The 23,098-nt window shown below is 43.3% G+C and overlaps 1 protein-coding gene across 1 annotated transcript in view; it reads left to right on the top strand.

The window, feature by feature from the left end:
• EGFL6 (EGF like domain multiple 6) overlaps window positions 1-23,098 on the top strand; it is an 86,352-nt gene that overhangs the window by 26,763 nt on the left and 36,491 nt on the right. Inside the window, exons 3-7 of the mRNA XM_049871567.1 lie at window positions 1,621-1,713; window positions 8,110-8,229; window positions 11,096-11,215; window positions 15,551-15,685; window positions 18,084-18,206. Of these exons, the coding sequence (XP_049727524.1) occupies window positions 1,621-1,713; window positions 8,110-8,229; window positions 11,096-11,215; window positions 15,551-15,685; window positions 18,084-18,206 (591 nt within the window). The remainder of the gene's footprint in view (window positions 1-1,620; window positions 1,714-8,109; window positions 8,230-11,095; window positions 11,216-15,550; window positions 15,686-18,083; window positions 18,207-23,098) is intronic.

The raw sequence follows: 23,098 nt of genomic DNA, 5'->3' as shown, positions 1-23,098 counted from the left end.
GGTCACTGGGAGAGGAATGGTGACATTAACCAAAAATTGGGACTAGGGTTGAAGGGGAAGATGATGGGGTCTTTAACAGCAGATTTACTTAGAAGTAGACCTAAGAGCCAAGGGAAATGATGGATAGAGAAGCTAGCAGCATACCTGGGCACTTTCTGAGTCATTCTTTCATACTATGGCTATTTCTTGAGTGCCTACTAGATCCAGGAACTGCTCTGAGAGCCCCTGATGCACTACACACATCCTTTCTCTCTTAGTCATTTTTTCTCCCTTTCCCCTTCCCCTGGGTTTCCCCATCTTCCTTTCTCCCTGTCTACTGCTTTTTCTCCCTATATTCTCCCCATCAAATGGAATCAAAATCCCCATCTTCATTGTCTATTTTCTTGCCTCAACCCAATCAGTTATGATATCCTATCCCTGTTGTTTCTATCACCACTTCAGTCATTGAACAAATATTTACTGAGTGCCTATATTGTGTCAGGTGTTGGAATACAGCAGTGAATTTTTATTCTCTTTTGAGAAAAATAAACTCTGCTCTCATCTTGCTTTTTCACACTGCCACCAACACCACCATCACCACCACCACATCATCATCATCACCACCATCATCACCGCTACCACCATCACCACCACCACCAACATCATCACCACCACCATCACCACCACCACCATCACCGCCACCACCATCACTATCATCACCACCATGATCATCACCACTATCATCACCACCACCACCAGCACCACCATCAGCACCACTATCATCAGCACCACCACCAGCACCTCTACAAGCACATCATCACCACCATGACCACCACCATGACCACCATCACATCACCATCATCATCACCACATCACCACCACCACCACCACCATCACCACCATCACCACCACCACCATCATCACCACATCACCACCACCACCATCATCATCACCACATCACCACCATCATCACCACATCACCACCATCATCACCACCACCACCATGATCTCCACCACTAAATCATCACTACCACCACCACCACCACCATCATAATTACCATCACCATCATCATCTTTAGTTCCCATCCTTCGGGCTAAAGGTAGTGCCCCCACTCCTACCTGCCCCGGAATCCGTGGGTTGTTCAGTTTGACTGCCAATGCACAGCATTACAAAGATTCTGATCACCTAAAAGAAAAAATAGAAAATACAGAAGAGAAAAAAGAGCCAAGCGACAGTAAAAAAGAGAAAGAACTTGGCAATTGGCCCAGGATTACTCTGGGGTCTCTCCCAGCTCAAATAGTATACTTCTTTTCTTAAATGTCTTGTGTTTACATGCAAAACTGGCTGACTGGGGTCCCGGACTCTTCATTTTTCTTTGATTCCTGCTGGAGGCATGCAGCATTGCTAAGCAAAGTTGCACACACGTGTTGGGGTGGAGGGGTGTGGGGAATGATCTAGTTCACAAACCAAACTTTCCAGATCCTAAAGGTGAAAACAGACTAGAGAGAAAGCAGACTGCCCTCTATAATGCCCCGTGGATTTCTCTGCAAAACAGGTGGCAGTTACATTTGACACTAGTGCATGCCACTGTACTAACTACCCCTGCTCTTGTATCATCAATATTTCTTCTCCTTCCACAGCTACGTGTGTCCATGGATGCAAGTTCGGGGAGTGTGTGGGACCAAACAAATGTAGATGCTTTCCAGGATATACTGGGAAAACCTGCAGTCAAGGTCAGTACGACAGACCAGGGTGACATTATAAACCTACACCAGACCTTTCAGAAGCAAATTAGACATTGTTGTGGGGCTTGTGACACAATACATTGTTGTTGTGAGCGGCTGTCAAGTTGGCCCGCAACTCATGGGGACCCCATGCACAATGGGATTGGACTGTTGTGATCCACTGGCTGATTTTTAGAAGTGATTGCCAGGCCTTCCTCCCTAGTCCGTGTTAGTCTGGAAGCTCCACTGAAACCTGTTCAGCATCATAGCAACACACAAGCCTCTACTGACAGATGGGTGGTGGCTAAGCTTGAACTGCAGTAGCAGGGAATTGAACCCGGGTCTCCCTCATGGAGTTGACTCTGACTCATGGCGACCCCATGTGTGTCAAAGTAGAACTATGCTCCATTGGGCTTTCAATGGCTGATTTTTTCAAAACAGATTGCCAGTTCTTTCTTCTGAGGCACCTCTGGTTGGACCCAAACTTCCAACCTTTTGGTAAGCAGCTGAGCGTGTGAACCACCCAGCGACTGTGTGACACAATACAGTGCTCAGGATTTCTTAGGTTCTCACTCAAACCTTCAAACGACAGTGGCTTGAGCACTAGGTTTTTCAGTCAATCTTCTTGCCTTGGAAAATATAAAAGTCATTTTGATGTTTTTCAAGATGCTCAATAAAAGGCCTTTTTTTTTCTTTAAACAAATAAATATTCATATTTTTTACTTAAAAAAATCCAACGATGCAAAAGGATATAAATTTAAAAGTGGGCATCTCCACCCGCAGTCCCTATTATAACCATAGTTCGCAGTTTATTCTACAGCCTCACATCCTTTGCTGTCAAAGTACAAACATAACTATTTCTCATGGGCACCTTACATGTCAGCACATACAGGGTTACCTCGGACTTTTAAAGGCTGGCTCATAGTCCACAGTATGAATACTTGAATCTTTTCTTGCAAAAAATTCTTTATTTACCCATTATCATTTAAGTCGTCTCCAATTTTTCACTATGGCAAACAATGCTAAATCAAACATCATTCTACAAAGATCCTTGCACCCTTTTCAGGATAAATATCTAAAAATGGAATGGCTGGGTTGAATGACACGCATATTTTATTGTAACTGAAATATTTTAAAAGGCAATTTATGGCTTTTATCATAGCCAGTTCATTTGAAGACATTCAAGAATTTAATTTTGACATCAAGAACAGTGCTTCTCAACTGAAATGACTTTGCTCCCTCCCCTCAGGAAGAGTTGCCAGATAAAATACGGACTCCTAGTTAAGTTTGAATTTCAAATAAACAAAAAGTAACATTTTAGTATATGCATGTCCTAAATACTGCATGGGACACAGTGTACTAAAAAAGGATTAGCTGTTTATCTGAAATTCACATTTAACTGGACAGCCTGTATTTTTATTTGCTAAATCTAGCAACCTTACCCCACCGAAACTCAAACTTGTTGCTGTGGAGTCAATTCCGACTCATAGTGACCCTATAGGATTGAGTTTCCAAGGGGCACCTGGTGGATTTGAACTGCCGACCTTTTGGTTAGCAGCCATAGCTCTTAAGCACTACGCCACCAGGGTGGGCACATAAACCAGAAAAAACAAACCTGTTGCCATTGAGTCGATTCCAACACATAATGACCCTATAGGAGAGAGTAAAACTGCCCCATAGGGTTCTCAAGGATCGGCTGATGGATTCGAACTGCTTTTTGGTTAGCAGCCGACCTCTTAGCCACTGCAGCATTAGGGCTCCAGAGGGCATATGGCAACATCCAAAGACATTTGGAGGGGGTGTGCTACTGGCATCTAGTGGGTAGAGGCCAGGGATGCTGCTAAACCCAAATATGAATAGTTCTGAGGTTGAGAAACTGCTGCAAATATTATGGTGAATAAATATACTTCATTAGAGCAGGAGGTCTCAAGTGGGGTGAGTTTGTCCCCCAGGGGACACTTGGCAATATCTGGAGGTATTTTTGGTTGTCATTATTTGGTTAAAGCAGCCACTTCTTTATTTTTCAAGGATCTGATTTACCTATTGGTATGCTACTGGTATCTAGTTGGTGGAGACCAGGGATGCTGCTAAACATCCCACAATGCACAGGACAGCCCCCGACAACAAAGAATGATCTGGCCCCAAATGACAATAGTTCCAAGGCGAGAACCCTTGGCACATGGAAACCCTGGCATAAGGAAACCTCCAATAATTTGAAAAAAGCATTCCCAGGCCCATAATGAAGTTGAGCCAAGAGCAGCAAATCAAGTTCAACTGCCCTTAAGGAAAGCTGCTCAGGTCCTAGAAGAAGGGAGAGCCAGAGTTTCAGAGACCAGGCAGGCTCCCACTCCCCAGCCCTGTGCTCCAGGTCCTGAGGTTAACTGCACACACTGAAATTGCCTTTCTTTGGGCCGCCAGCCCTGCAGCCTCAGACAGGAACCTCTGACTCTCCCATCCTACCACCAGCGTAGAGGTCTGAGCCCCTAAGGTGCTTCTGAGAACCAAATCCCACTGCATGAGAGGTGTGCCAAGAATTGCACTCTCATAAGCAATAATTCAGTCATATCCCTTACCAAGGGGTTCACCCCAGAAAACTTGTTTTTCCATATGTTTTGGATTGTGTATCAACATACCTTCTCAAGAGAGTTGGAAGAGCAGTATTTTTTATGCTAGTTTTCAAGTCCCAGTAAAATATTAACGTTGCAGGAGTGACCCAGTTGGCTCAAGTTGCAGGGCTGTCTGACTTTCCCCCCAGCCTCCCTAACCTGTGGCAGCCTCATCCAAGTTCATGGTTAGCCATTAATCGCCGCAGGCCCTAGCCTTCAACTGATGCCTTTCATAAAAATGCTACTTCCAAGAAATCAATGAGTCACCTCTGAGTTAGGGCCAAGCGACTGGGGTATTCCTGGGATTCCCATTATGTACAATCAGCATATTTCAGTCCCCCTTTTGAAACAGTTAGGATCCCTGAGGGAGATGGTAGGGGAGAGGGAATGGAGAAAGGGACTTCCAATGTCCAGCTCCTCCCATAGGAGGTATCTTTCAGAGGCAAAAGCAGCCACTTTTTTATTTTTCAAGGATCCGTTTTGCCTGTTGGCATGCTGAATTCTTGTCTTAGGTGGAGTCCCTGGGTGGTGCAAATAGTTAACATACTCAGCTGCTAATGGAAAGGTTACAGGTTTGTGTCTGCCCAGAGGCACCTCAGAAGAAAGGCCTGGCCATCCCTTTCTGTAGAAATCAGCCATTGGAAACCCTATGGAGCACAGTTCTACTCTGACACACATGGGGTTGCTATGAGTTGGGGTCAACTCCGTGGCAACTTTTTTTTTTTAATATATTTTCCTTCGGGGAGTTAAGATATGAGGCCTCTGTGTGACCACATGTTCCAAGACAAAACCATCTACCATGTTCCCTTTAAAGTTTACTTTTCTACACTGTATAGTTTTTTATTTGACTAGCAAAGTTATTCACTCTTAATGTTAAGACTTTGTTTTAGAAAACACTGAAGAGCCCAGAGAAGAACGTCACCCTCAATCCGACCACCTGGAGAGAACCATTTTCAGCACTTAAACATATCCTCCCAGGTTTTTTCTTTCTATATATTTTTATTTTTATAATTTTGGGATCAAACCGTATACATACTTTTGCAACCTTTTTTCACTTAATAATAGCCTGTGCGTATCTTTACCTGGGATTTGATAGGGAGAAGCTTTATTTGGAAAGAAAAGGGGGAAAGGCACTCTCCCAATAGGGGGAGAGGTCTAGTGTAATAGAACATAAGATCAGCAAGCGTCTCAAGAGTTTGGGGAAAAGCGTTTTTCTTTTATAGAGACTGAGAGTAAACAAGGCTAGAAAAAACCCAGGTGTGGGGAAGTAGATGAGAGGGTGATGTCATCAGATAGTAAATCAGAGACTGCTTAGCTGAGGCCAGCCTATTCTCCAGGAGGGGTCCTGAAGGAGCGGCTGTGTGTTGGCTCATGCTGAGGGTGGGCCAAAGTTCAGAGACTTGGGGGAAGGAGAGGAGCTTCACCAAAGTTTGGTTGACAAGCACTTTGTTTCTGATTGCTCAGTGAGGACAGGCAATCCAGTTACTCATTCATGAGGCAAGGAATGGGGATTTGGAGGGCCTGTGTCTGGCCTTGTCCTAGGTAAACAAGGAGACATTGTGAGTCTCATCTAAGTCCTACAGGAAGGGTGGTCATTTGCAATAAGCCATCTTCCTGAACACAAAGGCTAGGAGGATTTCTTTACCCGTCACTGTCTTCCAGTATCACAGGGTTCAGGTAAAATTCAACATTATCAGAATAAATAAAGCCCTACAACCTCACTGTTAGTAGCTGCTTGGCAGAGGTAGGGCTCCCTCTCGAACGGTGTGTTGTTTTTGGGTGCCGTCAAGTTGATTCTGATTCATGATGACCCTACAGGACACAGCAGAACTGCCCCTGGAGCGACTGGTGGGTTCGAAACACCGACTTTTTGGTTAGCGGCCAAGCATTTAACCACTGTGCCACCAGGGCTTCTTCTCAAAGGCTGTAAACGAGGGCCATTCGGCAGGTGCAGGGCCCACCCAAGAGAATCATATTTGAAGGGAGGCTGTGCTGTGGGTAGCTGTTTCTAAGGGCAGGCAGAAATATGTACATGGTTTGTCCCTAACTTTTAATTGAAATGTGATACACACAGAAATGTGCATATGTCAGAAAAAGTACAATTCAATGACTTTTCACAAAGTAAGCACCCATGTAACCGGTACCCACATCACAAAACAGAAAGTTAGACCCCCAGAAGGCTCCTCACACTCTCTTCCAGTCGCTCAGGACCCTCCCCTCACTCCCCCTCTCCTGCATGGGAACCATCTCTTGAACTCTGACACTATGGATTAGCTGTGCCTTTTTTTTTAACTTTAAGTAAATGGAATCATACAGTAGAATGTCCTGTTTGTGTCCAGCCTCTTCCACTCGATATCACGTTTGTGAGATTCAACCATCATTGTGTGTAGCTCGTTGCTATACAGTATTCCATTGCATGAATAGACAAGTCATTTGCCCATCCTTCTGTTGGGAGACATTTGGACTGTTTCCAGTTTGGAGCTATTATGAATAGTGTGTGTCTTTCAGTGAGCATATAGCCACATTTCTGTTGGGTATATACCCAGGAGTGAAATTGCTAGGTCATGGGTATGTATATATCTAGCTTCAGCAGGTTCTGCCAAATAGTTTTCCAAAGTGGTTGTACCAATTTTTTTTTCCAACAGTATATGATAATTCCATTTGCTTGATCTGTCTTAGTTTCCTAGGGCTGCAGAATACCACAAAATGCCATAAAGTGGGTGGTTTTGCACAATAGAAATTTATCGTCTCATAGTTCTGGAGGCTAGGAGTCTGAATTCAGGGTGTCAGCAGGGCCTTGATGTCTCTGAAGGCTCTAGGGGACAATCCTTCCTTGTCTTTTCCAACTCTGGTAGCCCCGGGAGTTTCTTGGCATTCCTTGGTTTGTAGATGCATCATTGCATGGCTGTTTTCCCCATGTGTGTCTTTGTGTCTGTTCTCCTCTTTATAAGGAGAGCACTCAGACTGGATTAAGATCCACCCTACTCCACTGTCTCAGTTATCTAAAAATAAAAAAAAGCCAAACCCGTTGCTGTCGAGTTGATTCCGACTCATAGTGACCCTATAGGACAGAGTAGAACTCCCCCATACGGTTTCCAAGGAGCGCCTGATGGATCTACTACTGCTATAACAGAAATACCACAGTGGATGGCTTTAACAAACAGAAGTTTATTCTCTCACACTCTAGGAAGCTAGAAGTTTGAATTCAAGGTGCCAGCTCCAGGGGAAGGTTTTCTCTCTCTGTTGGTTCTGGGGAAAAGTCCTTGTCCTCAATCTTCCCCTGGTCTAGGAGCTTCTCAGCACAGGGACCCCAGGTTCAAAGAACACACTGCACTCCTGGAGCTTCTTTCTTGGTGGTATGAGGTCCCCCATCTCTCTGTTCACTTCTTTCTTTTATATCTCAAAAGAGATTGACTTAAGACATAACCTAATCTTGTGGATAGAGTCTTACCTCATTAACATAACTGCCTCTAATCCTGCCTCATTAATATCATAGAGGTAGGTTTTACCACATAGGAAAATCATATCAAATGACAAAATGGTAGACAATCACACAATACTGGGAATCATGGGCCTAGCCAAGTTAACACACATTTTGGGGGGACACCATTCAGTCCATAATGACATCCTCACAAACGCTTCAAAACAGAATCCTAATGATGGTCAGAGACCATGACCTCACACGTGGGGTCCAGGGAAGCCAGCCCAGTTGTCCTTTGAAATATTGAGGTTCAGTATCCCACATGCACATGTTCCCAATTCAGTTCACCTTTCTCTGTTTTCTAACTGACCCCTGCAGATGTGAACGAGTGTGGCTTCAACCCTCGGCCCTGCCCACACAGATGTGTGAACACCCACGGCAGCTACAAGTGTTTTTGCCTCAGTGGCTACATGCTGATGCCAGATGCCACATGTGCGAGTAAGTAACAGCCAGGCTGTTCTCAGGCAATGTTAACAGTTTGGCTTTGGCCATTTGATGTTTGGGGGAACGTTGACTCGGGTGCTTTAAAAAAAAGTCTCTATTATCACCTTGGGCTAAAACATCTTACTTTGTAAAATACACATAACGTGAACCGTGAACGTCACCATTTTAATGTGTACGATTCAATGACATCTAAGGACACTGGCAATGTTGTGCAGCCATCACCACTATCTAGTTCCAGAACATTTTCATCACCCCAAAAGGAAACCCCCATAGCCATTAAGCAATCACTCCCCATTCCCGTCTCCCCAGCCCCTAGAAAGCACTAATCTGCTTTCTATCTCTATAGAGTTGCTATTCCAGGCACTTGCTTTTTAAATAAAAAGCCTAAATGGGGGAAAGGGGAGTAGATATACACACAGAATCAGGGATGTGTTGGGTTTCTTCGTAAAAACCAGCATGTTGAACAAACTAAGCATATTGTTTTAGGGAGGTGATAAATCTCATGCAGGGACATCAAGTCTTCCCGCCAAATGACTACCTTTCTCACGCCCCTTGCTCCACTCCCAAAGATTAGTGACTCTTGTTGGAAATACATTCTGACTCACACTCCTGAAAAGAAAAGCCCTTCAGTGATAAAGAAAACCCATGTCCTGTGGGAGGGTGAGAGTCTCTCTCCATTCATTTGCTGAGAGGGAAGGCTTTTCAGGTTTTATATTGCAGCTGAAAGGCAACCCCACACTCCTGCCATCCCTTGTCCCCTCCTCCCCCTCCCATCTCTGTTTTCTCCACCCAGCAAAAAAGAAAAAAAAAAACAGTTGCCATCAGTCAACCCCGACTCATGGCAACCACATATATGTGTCAAAGTAGGACTGTAGAGCCAGGTTTGGGTGATTTTTCAGAAGTAGTTTTTTAGATGGCCAGGCTTTCTTCTGAGGTGCCTCTGGGTGGACTTGAATCTCCAACCTTTTTGTTAGCAGCCGAGCTCAAGGGTGTTAACCTTTTGCATCACCCAGGGGCTCTCCTCTGCCCAACACTCCCTAACAAGCTCAGAGCTCCCATGCCTCTTGCCACTTGGCCAGCTTCCTTTGGTGGCAAACGCAAGGCCGTTAGCCCAACCTGGGCTTCCCGGTGGTTATAAAATCTCGGCGAGTTAGTGCATGGCTCACTGCTCCCTGGCTCCTCCTCATCCTGTCTCTCCTTGGCCTAGGGCCCCAACACCACCAGTCATCCAGATCCTCCATTAGCAAGTAAGCTTAAGAGATAAAGCAGGCACTCAAAGGGCCTTTTTTAAAACCTTATTATTATAAATTAAATAGAAACCCACATGAAACAAATGCATAACTTAATGAATTCTTAGAAGGCGAGCACCCTTGTAACCACCAACAACTAGAACTTTGCCAGAACCTTCCCCCTCCGTACAAAGGGAACCACTATCTAGGCTTTTATAGTAATCACTTAAAATTTTCAAAAAGATATATGCTAATGGATGTTTCTGAAACATCCCATGGAAGCCTCATCAGTGCCAAAAAAAGATATCGTTCCCCAGACAGAAAGATAAAATTAGGTTAATTTTGAAGATTTGTTTTAAAAGAAGAAAACTAAAGAGAAGAGCAGAAGAAATAACCTAGAAATATAACCATCAGTAGATGTTTGTTATATTACCTTGACTTGGGTCTCTACCCCTGTACCCTATTTGCCGACGCCTCTCTGTTTGTAGCTCCAAGTATCCCGCTAGCCCTGGACCTCTCTACTGGAGGCTGATTCTATTCCACTTGGCCCCTTGCAGTCTCTCTCTTTTGTCCAGCTGGGTGATTGGCATGTTATGGGGACGTGGTGGATGGAGGGGGTATAAGCATCGTGCTTTCCTGATGTGGACATCGGGTTGGAATCATTTGAGCTGTTGAGTGCCTGTGCACTTCTGATCCACACATGCTGGACCCTTGCTAAGGAAATGCATTTCTGTGAGCTATTTAGGATATGTTCAGCAAGTGACCAAAATAATCCAACTAAGTTATTTTCTTAAAAAAAGCTGGAGGCAGATAGTTCAGAGACTCAAACTCTGTCATCCTCAAAGCATTAGTTTTATTCTCATGCTTATGGCCTCATGGTCACAATACGGCTGCCTCCATTCCGCAGATCACACCTATATTCAAGGTAGGCAAGACTAAGGGGGAAGAGGTGATGAGAATAAACACCTCTTTCATGCTTGTCCCTTTTATCATGAAGCAAAAATTTTTTTCCAGAACCCCACTCCCCCAAGCAGACTTTATATCTCTCTGGCCACAACTGCGTCACATAACTACCCTTTGCTACAAGTGAGGCTGGGCAGAAGACAAGTACCTGGCTTTCCAGCCTCAGTGGTGGGAAGTGGAAGAGAAAAGTGGGTTCAGAATGGTTTTCAGGCAGCCGATCAGTTGTATCTACCCCATGTTTTAATACAGGCACCTAAAAACCAAGTCTCATGACTCGGGTGACTCATTGGAGAACTCACTAGAATGAATGCTTTATCCTAATTACTCAGGTTGATAATCTACATCAGAGGTTACATTTCAACCTAGAGAGGCCATTCAGGTGACATAAAGGAGTGACTGGAGCAGTGCACAAGGAGAGAGAGATGCAGGCTTCGGTAACAGAGGCGTGTGTGCCCTACCAAAAGACGGTCCAGTTCAACGCACTGGCCGCAAAATGAACCACAGGCAAGATTCAGGCCACGGCCTCCATTTGGACTGAGACAATGAAGCTTATCCTGCAATGCGGTCCCACTTGTCACATTTAACGTCCCTGCATTCAGAGACAGTTCCTTGGGAAGCACTTTCTAGCAGCTGTGAGGAAAAGGCTAATGCTCGCATGCTTTTTTCAGACTCTAGGACGTGTGCCATGACGAGCTGCCAGTACGGCTGTGAAGACACGGAGGGAGGGCCACGGTGCCTGTGTCCGTCCTCAGGACTCCGCCTGGCCCCCAACGGCAGAGTCTGCACAGGTAGAACCCCGGGAATCATCTCAGTGTCCACCACCCCTACCTTGGCCACCCTTTGCTAAAGTCTTTCTTTTTCATTCATCACAGTCTGCTTGTTGACTAGACACTGAAAGCTCTCAAAAGTGCAGATTTATATCCATTTCTGAGATGACATTTTTAGCTACACAACCTCTAGACACACTCTGGGGTGCCAGAAAGAACACTACTATTTATTTTGGATTGCCTAATGCCTTGGTGAGAAAAAAGATCAAGGTGATTTTATTTTAGTATATGTACCCTAAACATTTTACTTCAGTTACCATCTATCTTAGTTACCTGGTCCCTGAGTGGCGCAGTTTGTGCTCAACCACTAATCGACAGATGAGCAGTTCAAGCCTACCCAGCAGTGCCACGGAAGAAAGAGCTGGTGATCCGCTTCTGTAAAGATTACAGCCAAGAAAACCCTAGGGAACAGTTCTATTCTGTACCATATGGGGTCATCATGAGGCAGAATCGACTAGATGGTAATGGCTTTGGTTTTTTTGTTTGTTTGTTTCTTTAGTTACCTAGTGCTGCTGTAACAGAAAATACCATAAATGGGTGGCTTTAAGGAACAGAAATTTATTTTCTCACAGTTCTGGAGGCTAGAAGTCCAAGTCAGGGTCCTGGGCACGTCAGTTCCTCTGTGGGCCTCTCTCCTGGTTTCTGGCATTTGCCAACAATCCTTGGCACTCCTTTGCTTGTAGACGACCCTCGCATATCATCTGCCTTCCCCGTGTGTGTGTCTCTGACAATTCTGCTCTTTTTATAAGACACCATTCAGAAGTGACTAGGTTTAGGAGGCACAGTTCAGGAGTCTGATATGACATTATTAACAGAAGAAACCCCCTTTTTCCAAACAGAGTCACATTCACAGGTACAGGGGTTGAGACTTCAACATAACTTTTTGGGGGGCACAAGTCAAACCATAACACTATCCAACAGAGACTCAACCATTTTTATTTTTGTCATTCAATGAGTAAGATCCTAAGGGCCACTGGGCTTTATTCTGGGTTGCTAATATTTGCCTGGAAAAAAAAAAAGTATTTACTTATTTTTTTAAATATAAGATTATTGAAAATAGTATCTACCTTCTACATTGTTTAATAAATAACAAATGTCTCATTGTCTTTTAAGCATGCTCCAAATTATATGAACTAAGTGTTCCGAAATTAATTATTCTTGGACAAAATGAGCAGATTAAATCCATATGAGAGAACCAGATAAAACCTTTATTTATATCTTTGCATTTAGTCAGATTGATAGTTTAGAACTTTGGCCTCTTGCTCTCCCTTGTCTTACTCCGTGCCTTAATTTTGGGTCTAGTAGAAGCTGACTCTGAGAAAAGTGTTCAAGAGCAAGTAGTTTATTTGAAAGGTGATCCTAGAAAAACTGGTTGAGAAGTAGGGAAGTGGCCCAGGAAAGGGAAGCAACCTGAGCAGGGTGAGCTCGGTGAGCGAGTTAGGTGAACCACAAGCATCTCTGGGAGACCCTGGGGAGAGAGTTCTGAGTATTATCCACCAACTCCTTCCCTTCATTGATGGGGAGCTGCTCCCAGGGGCATTAACTCCCCAGCACTCCCAACCTGTCCTGGGTGGGGGTTGGAGCAGAGAGTCACAGGTACAGCAAACAGCCTTCGGCAAATATCGAATGCCAAGAGGCTATGTGCGCAGCACCCACAGGGCACCCACAGTGACTGGTACAACACTTCATTCTCTTTCTGCCTTGGTTCCCTTGTGGATTTGGATTATACTCAACCGCCAAATTGTATTAATCATAATAATTATATTGCACCAAATATACAAAAAATTAGAACAAATGAGCAAAGAACATTAATGTTGTTGTTGTTAGGGGCCGTTGAGTCGTTTCTGACTCATAGTGATCCAATGCACAAAAGAACAAAACACACTGCCCGGCCCTGCACCATCCTTACAATCGTTGCTATGTTTGAGCCTATTGTTGCAGCCACTGTGTCATCCGTCTCCTTGAGGGTCGTCTTCTTTTTCACTGACCCTCTACTTTACCAAGCATAATGTCCTTCCTCAGGGACTAGTCCCTCCTGATAACATGTCCAAAATACATGAGAACAAAGTCTCACCATCTTCACTTCTAAGGAGCATTCTGGCTATACTTCTTCTAAGACAGATCTATTGGTTCTTCTGGCAGTCCATGGTATCTTCAATCCTCTTCACCAACACCATAATTCAAAAGCATCAATTCTTCTTCAGTCTTCCTTACTCATTGCCCCAGCTTTCGCATGCATAGGAAGCAACTGAAAAGAAATACCATGGCTTGGGTCAGGCACAGCTTAGTCCTCAAAGTGACATCTTTGCTTTTTAACACTTTAAAGAGGTCTTTTCCAGCAGATTTGCCCAATGCAATGCATCATTTGACTTCTTGACTACTGCTTCCATGGGCATTGATTGTGGATCCAAATAAAATGAAGTCCTTGGCAACATCAATCTTTTCTCCATTTATCATGATGTTGCTTATTGGTCCAAGAGACAGAGACCAAGAACATTAATAAGGGATGTCAAACCAAAGCAGAATGTTGAAAGACTTCTTAATATTTTTTAATTTAATTAAGTGAATATCAGTATGATTTAATATTCTTTTTTCTTTACCACAATAGAAATATGGTTCATTCAAGATACCAGATGGCTTATTTATCCTAAATGTGTCTAACCTGATAAGCTACATTTAGGAAGCTCAGCCAAATAAGTCCTAAGTCGGTTAAACACTTTTTAAAATATCCATGTAATCTGCAATTTTGTCTCTACTGAGAGTAATCAAAGATTTAATTAGACTCACAAGGTTTAGTTCTCTTTAGAATTATAATATTTATATGACAAGGCTAATTCATGACCAAACGGAATCCAAATTTCCACCCACTCCTTTGATGTGGCAGGTGCCATTTTTATTGTCGGGGAACGATGATGTGCGCACAAGGAATCATCAAAAAAATTCCTTTGATCAATCCAACATTTATTATTTTAAGCATGCAAGGGGAAAAATAAACCAGCTCCAACTTGTGGTGGCACAGTGCTTAAGAGCTCAGCTGTTAACCAAAAGGTCGGCAGTTGGAATCCACCAGCTGCTCCTTGGAAACCCTATGCGGCTGTTTCACCCTGTTCTATAGGATCACTAGAAACCCCGGTGGCATAGTGGTTAAGAGCTATAGCTGCTAACCAAAAGGTTGGCAGTTTGAATCCACCAGGTGCTCCTTGGAAACCCTATGGCGTAGTTCTACTCTGTCCTATAGGGTTGCTATGTGTCGGAATTGACTTGATGGCAATGGTTTTTTTTTTTTTAACTCGTGTGTGTTTAACCGTAAGTCCAAAATAACAACATACCATCTATTTGACTTGACATCTGAAAGTTACAGCAAAGAGTAAATTTAATGGTTTGGACAACATAAACCCTTCTATAACGTGACTCTCAATCTTACAAAAGGAAGGTGCCTTTTGTTTGCTAAAGTTGTGTGGTTACATCATTATACTTGACCCATAATTTATGTATAAGCACATTCCTGGAAATGTATTGTTTAATATTGATTATATTGATATATTAGTAATATTAACATAAATTAATATTAATAAATGTGGGGCCAAGCACATTTCTGGGATTTGAGTCAATATTGCAGGAGGCTTGAAGGAGCTTGTCAATGAAATAATTATTTTGTAAAATGCAAAATTTAAATGTTTGTGGGTTTGGCTTGTTTAAAGTGTAGCTATCTGGTTCTATCTTCAAACATTACATACGTTATATAATATACATATTGTTGTTGTTAGGTGCCATTGAGTCAGTTCCGACTCAGAGCGACCCTATAGGACAGAGTAGAACTGCCCCATAGGGTTTCCAAGGAGTGGCTGGTGGATTTGAACTGCCGGTCTTTAGGTTAGCAGCCGAGCTCTTAACTACTATGCCACCAGGGCTCCATAATATACATAGTTAGGAAAAATATCTACGCATTAAGCAACATTTAACGTATATGTGCCAAGTGACAGACACACAGTTTCTGCCCCAGAAGAGCCAGGGTCTAAGAAGAAAGAAGATGGGAATATTAGTAATGACACTACAGTGAGATTATCAGCCCCTCTAAAATAAGATGGACAAGGTAATATAAATACATGAAGGAAAGAGCCATGAGCATGCCTAGAGGGATCCAGAACACTTCATGGAGGATGTGATGTTAGCACCGGAATAGACACAGCTTTCCAGGCAAAGAAACTGTGTGGCGGGGGGTGTGTATGTGGGTATTTTGGGGAAGAGAGGGCACTTTTCTTGCTGTCACCAATACCTCCTGCTTCTACATCCTAGATATTGATGAATGTGCCTCTGGTAAAGCTGTCTGCCCCAACAATCGAAGATGTATGAACACATTTGGAAGCTACTACTGCAAATGCCATGTTGGTTTTGAACTGAGATACATCAGTGGACGATATGACTGTGTAGGTAAGATTTAGGCAGCACCTTGTCCTCCCTTCCTCTCGCCACCAAACCTGCAGGCTTTCTCTACAGGTCTTTGGAAGTCAAGTCAATCTATTAGTTGAACAAGCAATCTTCTATATATAAGACCAGCTTAACACCACATAAAGTTATCTTTTTAAGGTTTGTGGCATTTAGGGTACTCCAGTGGCATGAATTACATGAAATCAGGTCAATAAAAATGTAAAGTAAGAAACTTTATACTGCTCCATCATGGGGCAAAATATCTTGAGATGGTTTTCATGGGTTTTTTTTTTTTCATTTGGTTGGTTTTTGTTTTGTTTGTATTTTTGGGTCTGTCTCTGGGTACACATCTAAAAATGGGAACAATAAAGCAGTACTGTATTTATTTTTCATAAAGGAAGAATAAGTAGGCCTCTCGAATCTTGATCTCAGTGCTTTGTTCATAACTTTCCACAGGGGTGGATGTAGAAAAATTCATGAAGGAGATGAAGGCTTATGCTGTCCCACCTCTTCTCCTGCAGTCCTTTCACACTCTGGAAAGTTCCCATTCCATGGCCACAGAAACCACTCTCCAATAAGATTGTGGTATTGGTTAGCTATTGGCCTAATGGGAACTGAATAAAACATTTTATCCCTCAGTAAAGGGATTGCAGGTCTCAATGAGCCAGTGAAATGCAGTCATCTTGGAGTCCTGGATGAATTTCCACTGACATAATGTAGGATAGGGCCTGGCCTACAGTAAAGGGAAATTCTGGCTCCCTCTATATTCCTGTCCACATAATGTGGGTAACAAAAGTATGCACATGATGGTCCCCAAACCCTCTGTTGGCACAGGACAGGAACCATCCCCGAAGACAACTCATCAGACATGAAAGGGACTGGACAGTGGGTAGGAGAGAGATGCTGATGAAGAGTGAGCTAATTATATCAGGTGGACACTTGAGACTGTGTTGGCATCTCCTGTCTGGAGGGGGGATGGGAGGATAGAGAGAGTTGGAAGCTGGCAAAATTGTCACGAAAGGAGAGACTGGAAGGGCTGATTCATTAGGGGGAGAGCAAGTGGGAGTACGGAGTAAGGTGTATATAAACTTATATGTGACAGTCTGACTTGATTTGTAAACGTTCACTTGAAGCTCAATAAAAGTTAATAATAAAAAAAAAGTATGCACATGACATGAAAAGCTAGCAGTTGGAAAAAAAGAGTAGGATTTCTTTCAACCCTATACTCAGGTACTTCCCAGGACACATCCTGTGTAATCGTGTTGGGGCAACACTTGGTTCCTGCGTTTTCAACAGTCTTGTGATGCCTCCACAGCTTTTCTCTCAAATCTTCTCAAACACAAAGATGATTACAGACAGGCTCGTAAAATCCTTATTTCTTTGGGGCCCCACGGCTAGCTGTGGGATTGGTGCTCCATGCCCTCTTGCAGGCCCATCAAGCTCGGTAATCCAATGATGGGTTAACCAAAAAAACCCAAACCCGTTGCCATCGAGTCGATTCCGACTCATAGCGACTGTATAGGACAGAGTAGAACTGTCCCGTAGAGTTTCCAAGGAGCGCCTGGTGGATTCGAACAGCCAGTCTTTTAGTTAGCAGCCGTAGCACTTAACCACTACACCACCAGGGTTTTCCAATGATGGGCTAGGGGCACGTAATCCTGTTCCCTGGTACCTAAACAGAGGATCATGGGACAGGGTGAGAATTCACATGGACAATTTCAAAAGGAAATTAACCTTTCTGATTTTAAAAATGATTCAGATTAGCATCTCAGTGCCCTTTGTGGCTAAATTAAAAAGAATAGGCTATTTTGTATGCATATGTCTACAAATGCATAGTAGAACTCTGAGATGGAGAATAGGGTTGATGAACTTCTAACCTGAGTGGAATTTGACAAACTTACCAAGTCTAAATCCAGCAGCAAGATAAGACCAGCCTAACCCTTGTTCCCGGCAGTCTTTGGAACAAAATGCTTGTGCCTATAAGTTCAGATTATGTCAATGGTTCCTAGCACAGCTTGTCCCTTGTTTTGTTAGGGGCTCCAAGCTCTTCCAAATATAGAATTTATTTTCTGATATTGTTATTTAGTTTTAAATTAGACAGGTGGAAAAGTTAAGGAACAAACCTAAACAGCCTACAGATTTCAATAGCATCAATAAGGAGGAGATAGAAATTGCTGGAGGAAAGGTGAGCTGCAAACACACTTGGCACATGGCAGGCATCAGCCAAAGCCAGGGTTCTCAGCCAAAGGACCTGGAGTTTTGAATGCTTCTCATTCTTAGGCAATGTTTGGTCTGTTGGGGGTGTTGAGTGGTTGGCCCTGGAGTTGCTCAAGTATAAGGGAGGGTCTTTCGGCAGGCTCTGTGACCACTAAGCTGTTCACTGGAATGTTCACATTTTTAGATATAAATGAATGTGCTGCAAATACTCATACATGCAGCCTCCATGCCAATTGCCTCAATACCCAAGGATCCTTCAAGTGTAAATGCAAGCAGGGGTATAAAGGAAACGGACTTCAGTGTTCTGGTAAGTAGCATTTGGGCATGGCCTCTTAGCTAGTCCAAATAAAGCCTTCTCTCCATATCTCTTTCCTCCCTTCATTTCTTTGTGTGTGTGTGTGTGTGTGTGTGTGTGCGCGCAGTATTTGCATTTACCTGGACTCTGCCTCAGCCTTGTCTTCTTCGCTAATTGGACCACACCTTCAACCCTCCCTGAAGTTGTAGGCATTAAACTTAAAGAACAGCAACAGTTCTTGACTCTTTTCTGGTCACAACATACTTTCAAATACTGAAAATGGGATTTAAAGACAAAAGACACTCAGCAAATGTGTGAGGATAGGCTAGGTTATGGTGCAGCAACAAGCACTCCTTAAAATGTCAGTGGCTTGAAACCATTAAGGTTTTTCTAACCATGTGAATCACGATTTTTTCTAAAATGCACCACCAGAACAAAGGATGATGAAGCTGGCATTGTTCTATCTAGCATCCTCAAACCTGGATCCACATTTATTAATGTATAATAAGAGTTCCATTGTTCTTGCTGGTGAACTTTTTAATGCTTATGTGTTGTATCTTTACATTTATAAATCAAATGTAGAACAAGAATATGTCACTGCTACTAACAACTACAGCAACAATAAAGGTTTATGTCTCAAGCATGCTATACCCAGAGTGTCTTCTCAGTATAGTCGCCTAGTGACCCAGGCTGGCCGAGGCCCCACCATCTTGTGGCAGCCCTGTATCAAGCTGCGGCCTTAGGGTTTGTCACAGCCAAAAAAGCAGCCTGGGCAATCAGGCACTGACTCTTAATTAATTCCACCTGGAGGTGCTTAACTTCAAGGGGCAGAAAAATATAATCCTGTCATGTGCCCCGGAAGAGAAGAAAAGCGGAAATCACAGAGAGCACTCAGAATGTCTACCAAGGCAATTAGCATAGATTACAATTCAATTGCTACCTAGGTAAACAATGTTTTATGGTGTCTAAAAGTCATCCATGTTTATCCTCTGTTCACATCCCTTTGAGCACTGGCTCAGCACGTGACTAGACTTGTTGGCTGCCCTGATGCAACTCTCTCACATACCCTTTAGCCAAGTTCCCACATGTTCTAATCAATACGGCTGCCAGTTGTACCTTGACCTACGTCCCATCCCATGACCCCTCTGCTTGTTGCTCCTGGTGAAAAAAATGGCTGTAAGAGAATATCCATTCGGTCATGACTGAAAGAAACTTGACATATGTTGGTAGACATTTGGCAGCATACCTGTAAAAAGTTCACAATATGCCAGCATGCTATGCCTGAATGTCATTGGACAAGAATGTACTCAAAAGAATATAACCAAAGAAAACGAGTCTGGAAATGAATTCTATGAAGAAATGCTGAAAGAACTTGGCAGCGTTTAGTTTGGAAAAAACAGTGTGGAAAAAGCATACCTCATGCCTGTAAATATTTTAAGAAAAGTAAAATAAAAGTGGCTCCCCAAAGCAGACTAAGACCAGTGGGAGGATGTTAAATTCTATTAAAAATGACCACCATGGCGGGGCCAAGATGGCGGACTAGGTGGACGCTACCACGGATCCCTCTTGCAACAAAGACTCGGAAAAACAAGTGAATCGATCACATATATAACAATCTACGAACTCTGAACAACAAACACAGACTTAGAGACGGAGAATGAACAAATACGGGCAGACAGCGATCGTTTTCAGAACTAAGAGCCAGCGTACCAGGCAGGTGACCTTCGGAGCCTGGGCTGGGGCAGAGCCCAGGGGGGCAGACGGCACAGACAAGGGGCCCAGCCCTACCCCCCCCAACCCATCCCAGGAGGGAGTCTAGCTGGTTGGTGCGGGGGGGCGTAGCAGCGCAGCCGGTGGCAGAAACACCCGGGAGGCAGTGACTGATCTTGGAGCAGGGAGAGCAGCGTCCCAGCCTGGGAGCCGTCCCACCGGGAGTTTGGCGGGAGGCGGGCGAGGCGCGAGCGTGGGGATCACCTATATTTCCCTAAAACGACCCCGGGGGGGACGCCCAGACGTTCGTGAGGGCCACGTCCACCCAGTTCGCGCGAGCGGTGCGGCGCACCGGAGGGAGAAATCCCCGGGAGGAAGTGACTGGTCTTGGAGCGGGGAGAGCAGCGTCCCACCCGGGGAGCCATCCCGCTAGGATCTTGGCCAGAGTGGGTGGGGTATGAGCGCATTCCCCTGAATAGCCCCCGGGGGCGGGCCCAGCTGTTCGTGAGGGCCACGCCCACCCAGTTCACGTGAGCGGTGGGGTGCACCGGAGGGAGAAATCCCCGGGAGGAAGTGACAGGTCTTGGAGTGGGGAGAGCAGCGTCCCAGCCGGGGAGACGTCCTGCCGGGATTCTGGCGAACGGGGGCGGAGCGTGAACACGGGGATCAGCTCTATATTCCGTGGTGCTACACGCCTAGCTCTCTGATCCCTCCCCCGCCCTCCCCAGGCGGCTCCATTAACATCCGAATACCCTGAGCCAGAAGGAGAATTCAGATAGGGATCTGACTGCGTTTTTTTTTAGCTGATTACCTGGAAAAACTAGTTTCCCAGTGATGGCTCGGAGACAGCAGTCCATATCAAACCACATAAAGAAACAGACCATGACAGCTTCTCCAACCCCCCAAACAAAAGAATCAAAATCTTTCCCAAATGAAGATACAATCCTGGAATTATCAGATACAGAATATAAAAAACTAATTTACAGAATGCTTAAAGATATCACAAATGAAATTAGGATAACTGCAGAAAAAGCCAAGGAACACACTGATAAAACTGTTGAAGAACTCAAAAAGATTATTCAAGAACATAGTGGAAAAATTAATAAGTTGCAAGAATCCATAGAGAGACAGCATGTAGAAATCCAAAAGATTAACAATAAAATTACAGAATTAGACAACACAATAGAAAGTCAGAGGAGCAGACTCGAGCAATTAGAATGTAGACTGGGACTTCTGGAGGACCAGGGAATCAACTCCAACATAGCTGAAAAAAAATCAGATAAAAGAATTAAAAAAAAATGAAGAAACCCTAAGAATCATGTGGGACTCTATCAAGAAGGATAACTTGCGAGTGATTGGAGTCCCAGAACAGGGACGGGGGACAGAAAACACAGAGAAAATAGTTGAAGAACTCCTGACACAAAACTTCCCTGACATCATGAAAGACGAAAGGATATCTATCCAAGATGCTCATCAAACCCCATTTAAGATTGATCCAAAAAGAAAAACACCAAGACATATTATCATCAAACCTGCCAAAACCAAAGACAAACAGAAAATTTTAAAAGCAGCCAGGGAGAAAAGAAAGGTTTCCTTCAAGGGAGAATCAATAAGAATAAGTTCAGACTACTCAGCAGAAACCATGCAGGCAAGAAGGGAATGGCACGACGTATACAGAGCACTGAAGGAGAAAAACTGCCAACCAAGGATCATATATCCAGCAAAACTCTCTCTGAAATATGAAGGAGAAATTAAGATATTTGCAGATAAACACAAGTTTAGAGAATTTGCAAAAACTAAACCAAGACTGCAAGAAATGCTAAAGGAGATTGTTTGGCCTGATGACCAATAATATCAGGTACCAGCACAATACAAGGTCACAAATCAGAACGTCCTGATATCAACGCAACTCAAATAGGGAAAGCACAAAAACAAAGTAAGATTAATTCTAAAAAATAAATAAATAAACAAAATAATACACATAACAGGAAATCATGGAAATCAATAGATAAACGATCACAATAATCAAAAAGAGGGACTAAATATAGGAGGCATTGAACTGCCAGATGGAGAGTGATACAAGGCGATATAGAACGATACAAGTTAGGTTTTTACTTAGAAAAATAGGGGTAAATAATAAGGTAACCACAAAAAGGAATATCAATTCCATAACTCAAGAAAAACGTAACGACTCAACAAACATAAAGTTAAACATTATGAAAATGAGGATAGCACAATCTACTAAGAAAAACATCTCAGCACAAAAAAGTATGTGGAAAAATCAAAAGGCCAACAACACACACGAAAAGGCATCAAAATGACAGCACTAAAAACTTATTTATCTATAATTATGCTGAATGTAAATGGACTAAATGCACCAATAAAGAGACAGAGAGTCACGGACTGGATAAAGAAACACGATCCATCTATATGCTGCCTACAAGAGACACACCTTAGACTTAGAGACACAAACAAACTAAAACTCAAGGGATGGAAAAAAATATATCAAGCAAATAATAAGCAAAAAAGAAGAGGAGTAGCAATATTAATTTCTGACAAAATAGACTTTAGACTTAAATCCGCCACAAAGGATAAAGAAGGACACTATATAATGATAAAAGGGACAATTGATCAGGAAGACATAACCATATTAAATATTTACGCACCCAATGACAGGGCTGCAAGATACATAAATCAAATTTTAACAGAATTGAAAAGCGAGATAGACACCTCCACATTTATAGTAGGGGACTTCAACACACCACTTTCGGAGAAGGACAGGACATCCAGTAAGAAGCTCAATAAAGACACGGAAGACCTACTTACAACAATCAACCAACTTGACCTCATAGACTTATACAGAACTCTCCACCCAACTGCTGCAAAATATACTTTTTTTTCTAGTGCACATGGAACATTCTCTAGAATAGACCACATATTAGGTCACAAAACAAATCTTGGTAGAATCCAAAACATCGAAATATTACAAAGCATCTTCTCAGACCACAAGGCAATGAAGCTAGAAATCAATAACAGAAAAACTAGGGAAAAGAAATCAAATACTTGGAAAATGAACAATACCCTCCTGAAAAAAGACTGGGTTATAGAAGACATCAAGGAGGGAGTAAGGAAATTCTTAGAAAGCAACGAGAATGAAAATACTTCCTATCAAAACCTCTGGGACACAGCAAAAG

Source organism: Elephas maximus, chromosome X (assembly GCF_024166365.1).
Source record: "Elephas maximus indicus isolate mEleMax1 chromosome X, mEleMax1 primary haplotype, whole genome shotgun sequence".
In the NCBI taxonomy this organism is placed as follows: Eukaryota; Metazoa; Chordata; class Mammalia; order Proboscidea; family Elephantidae; genus Elephas; species Elephas maximus.
Note: the sequence above shows the minus strand (reverse complement) of the source record. Positions and strands in the feature narration are given on the sequence as shown.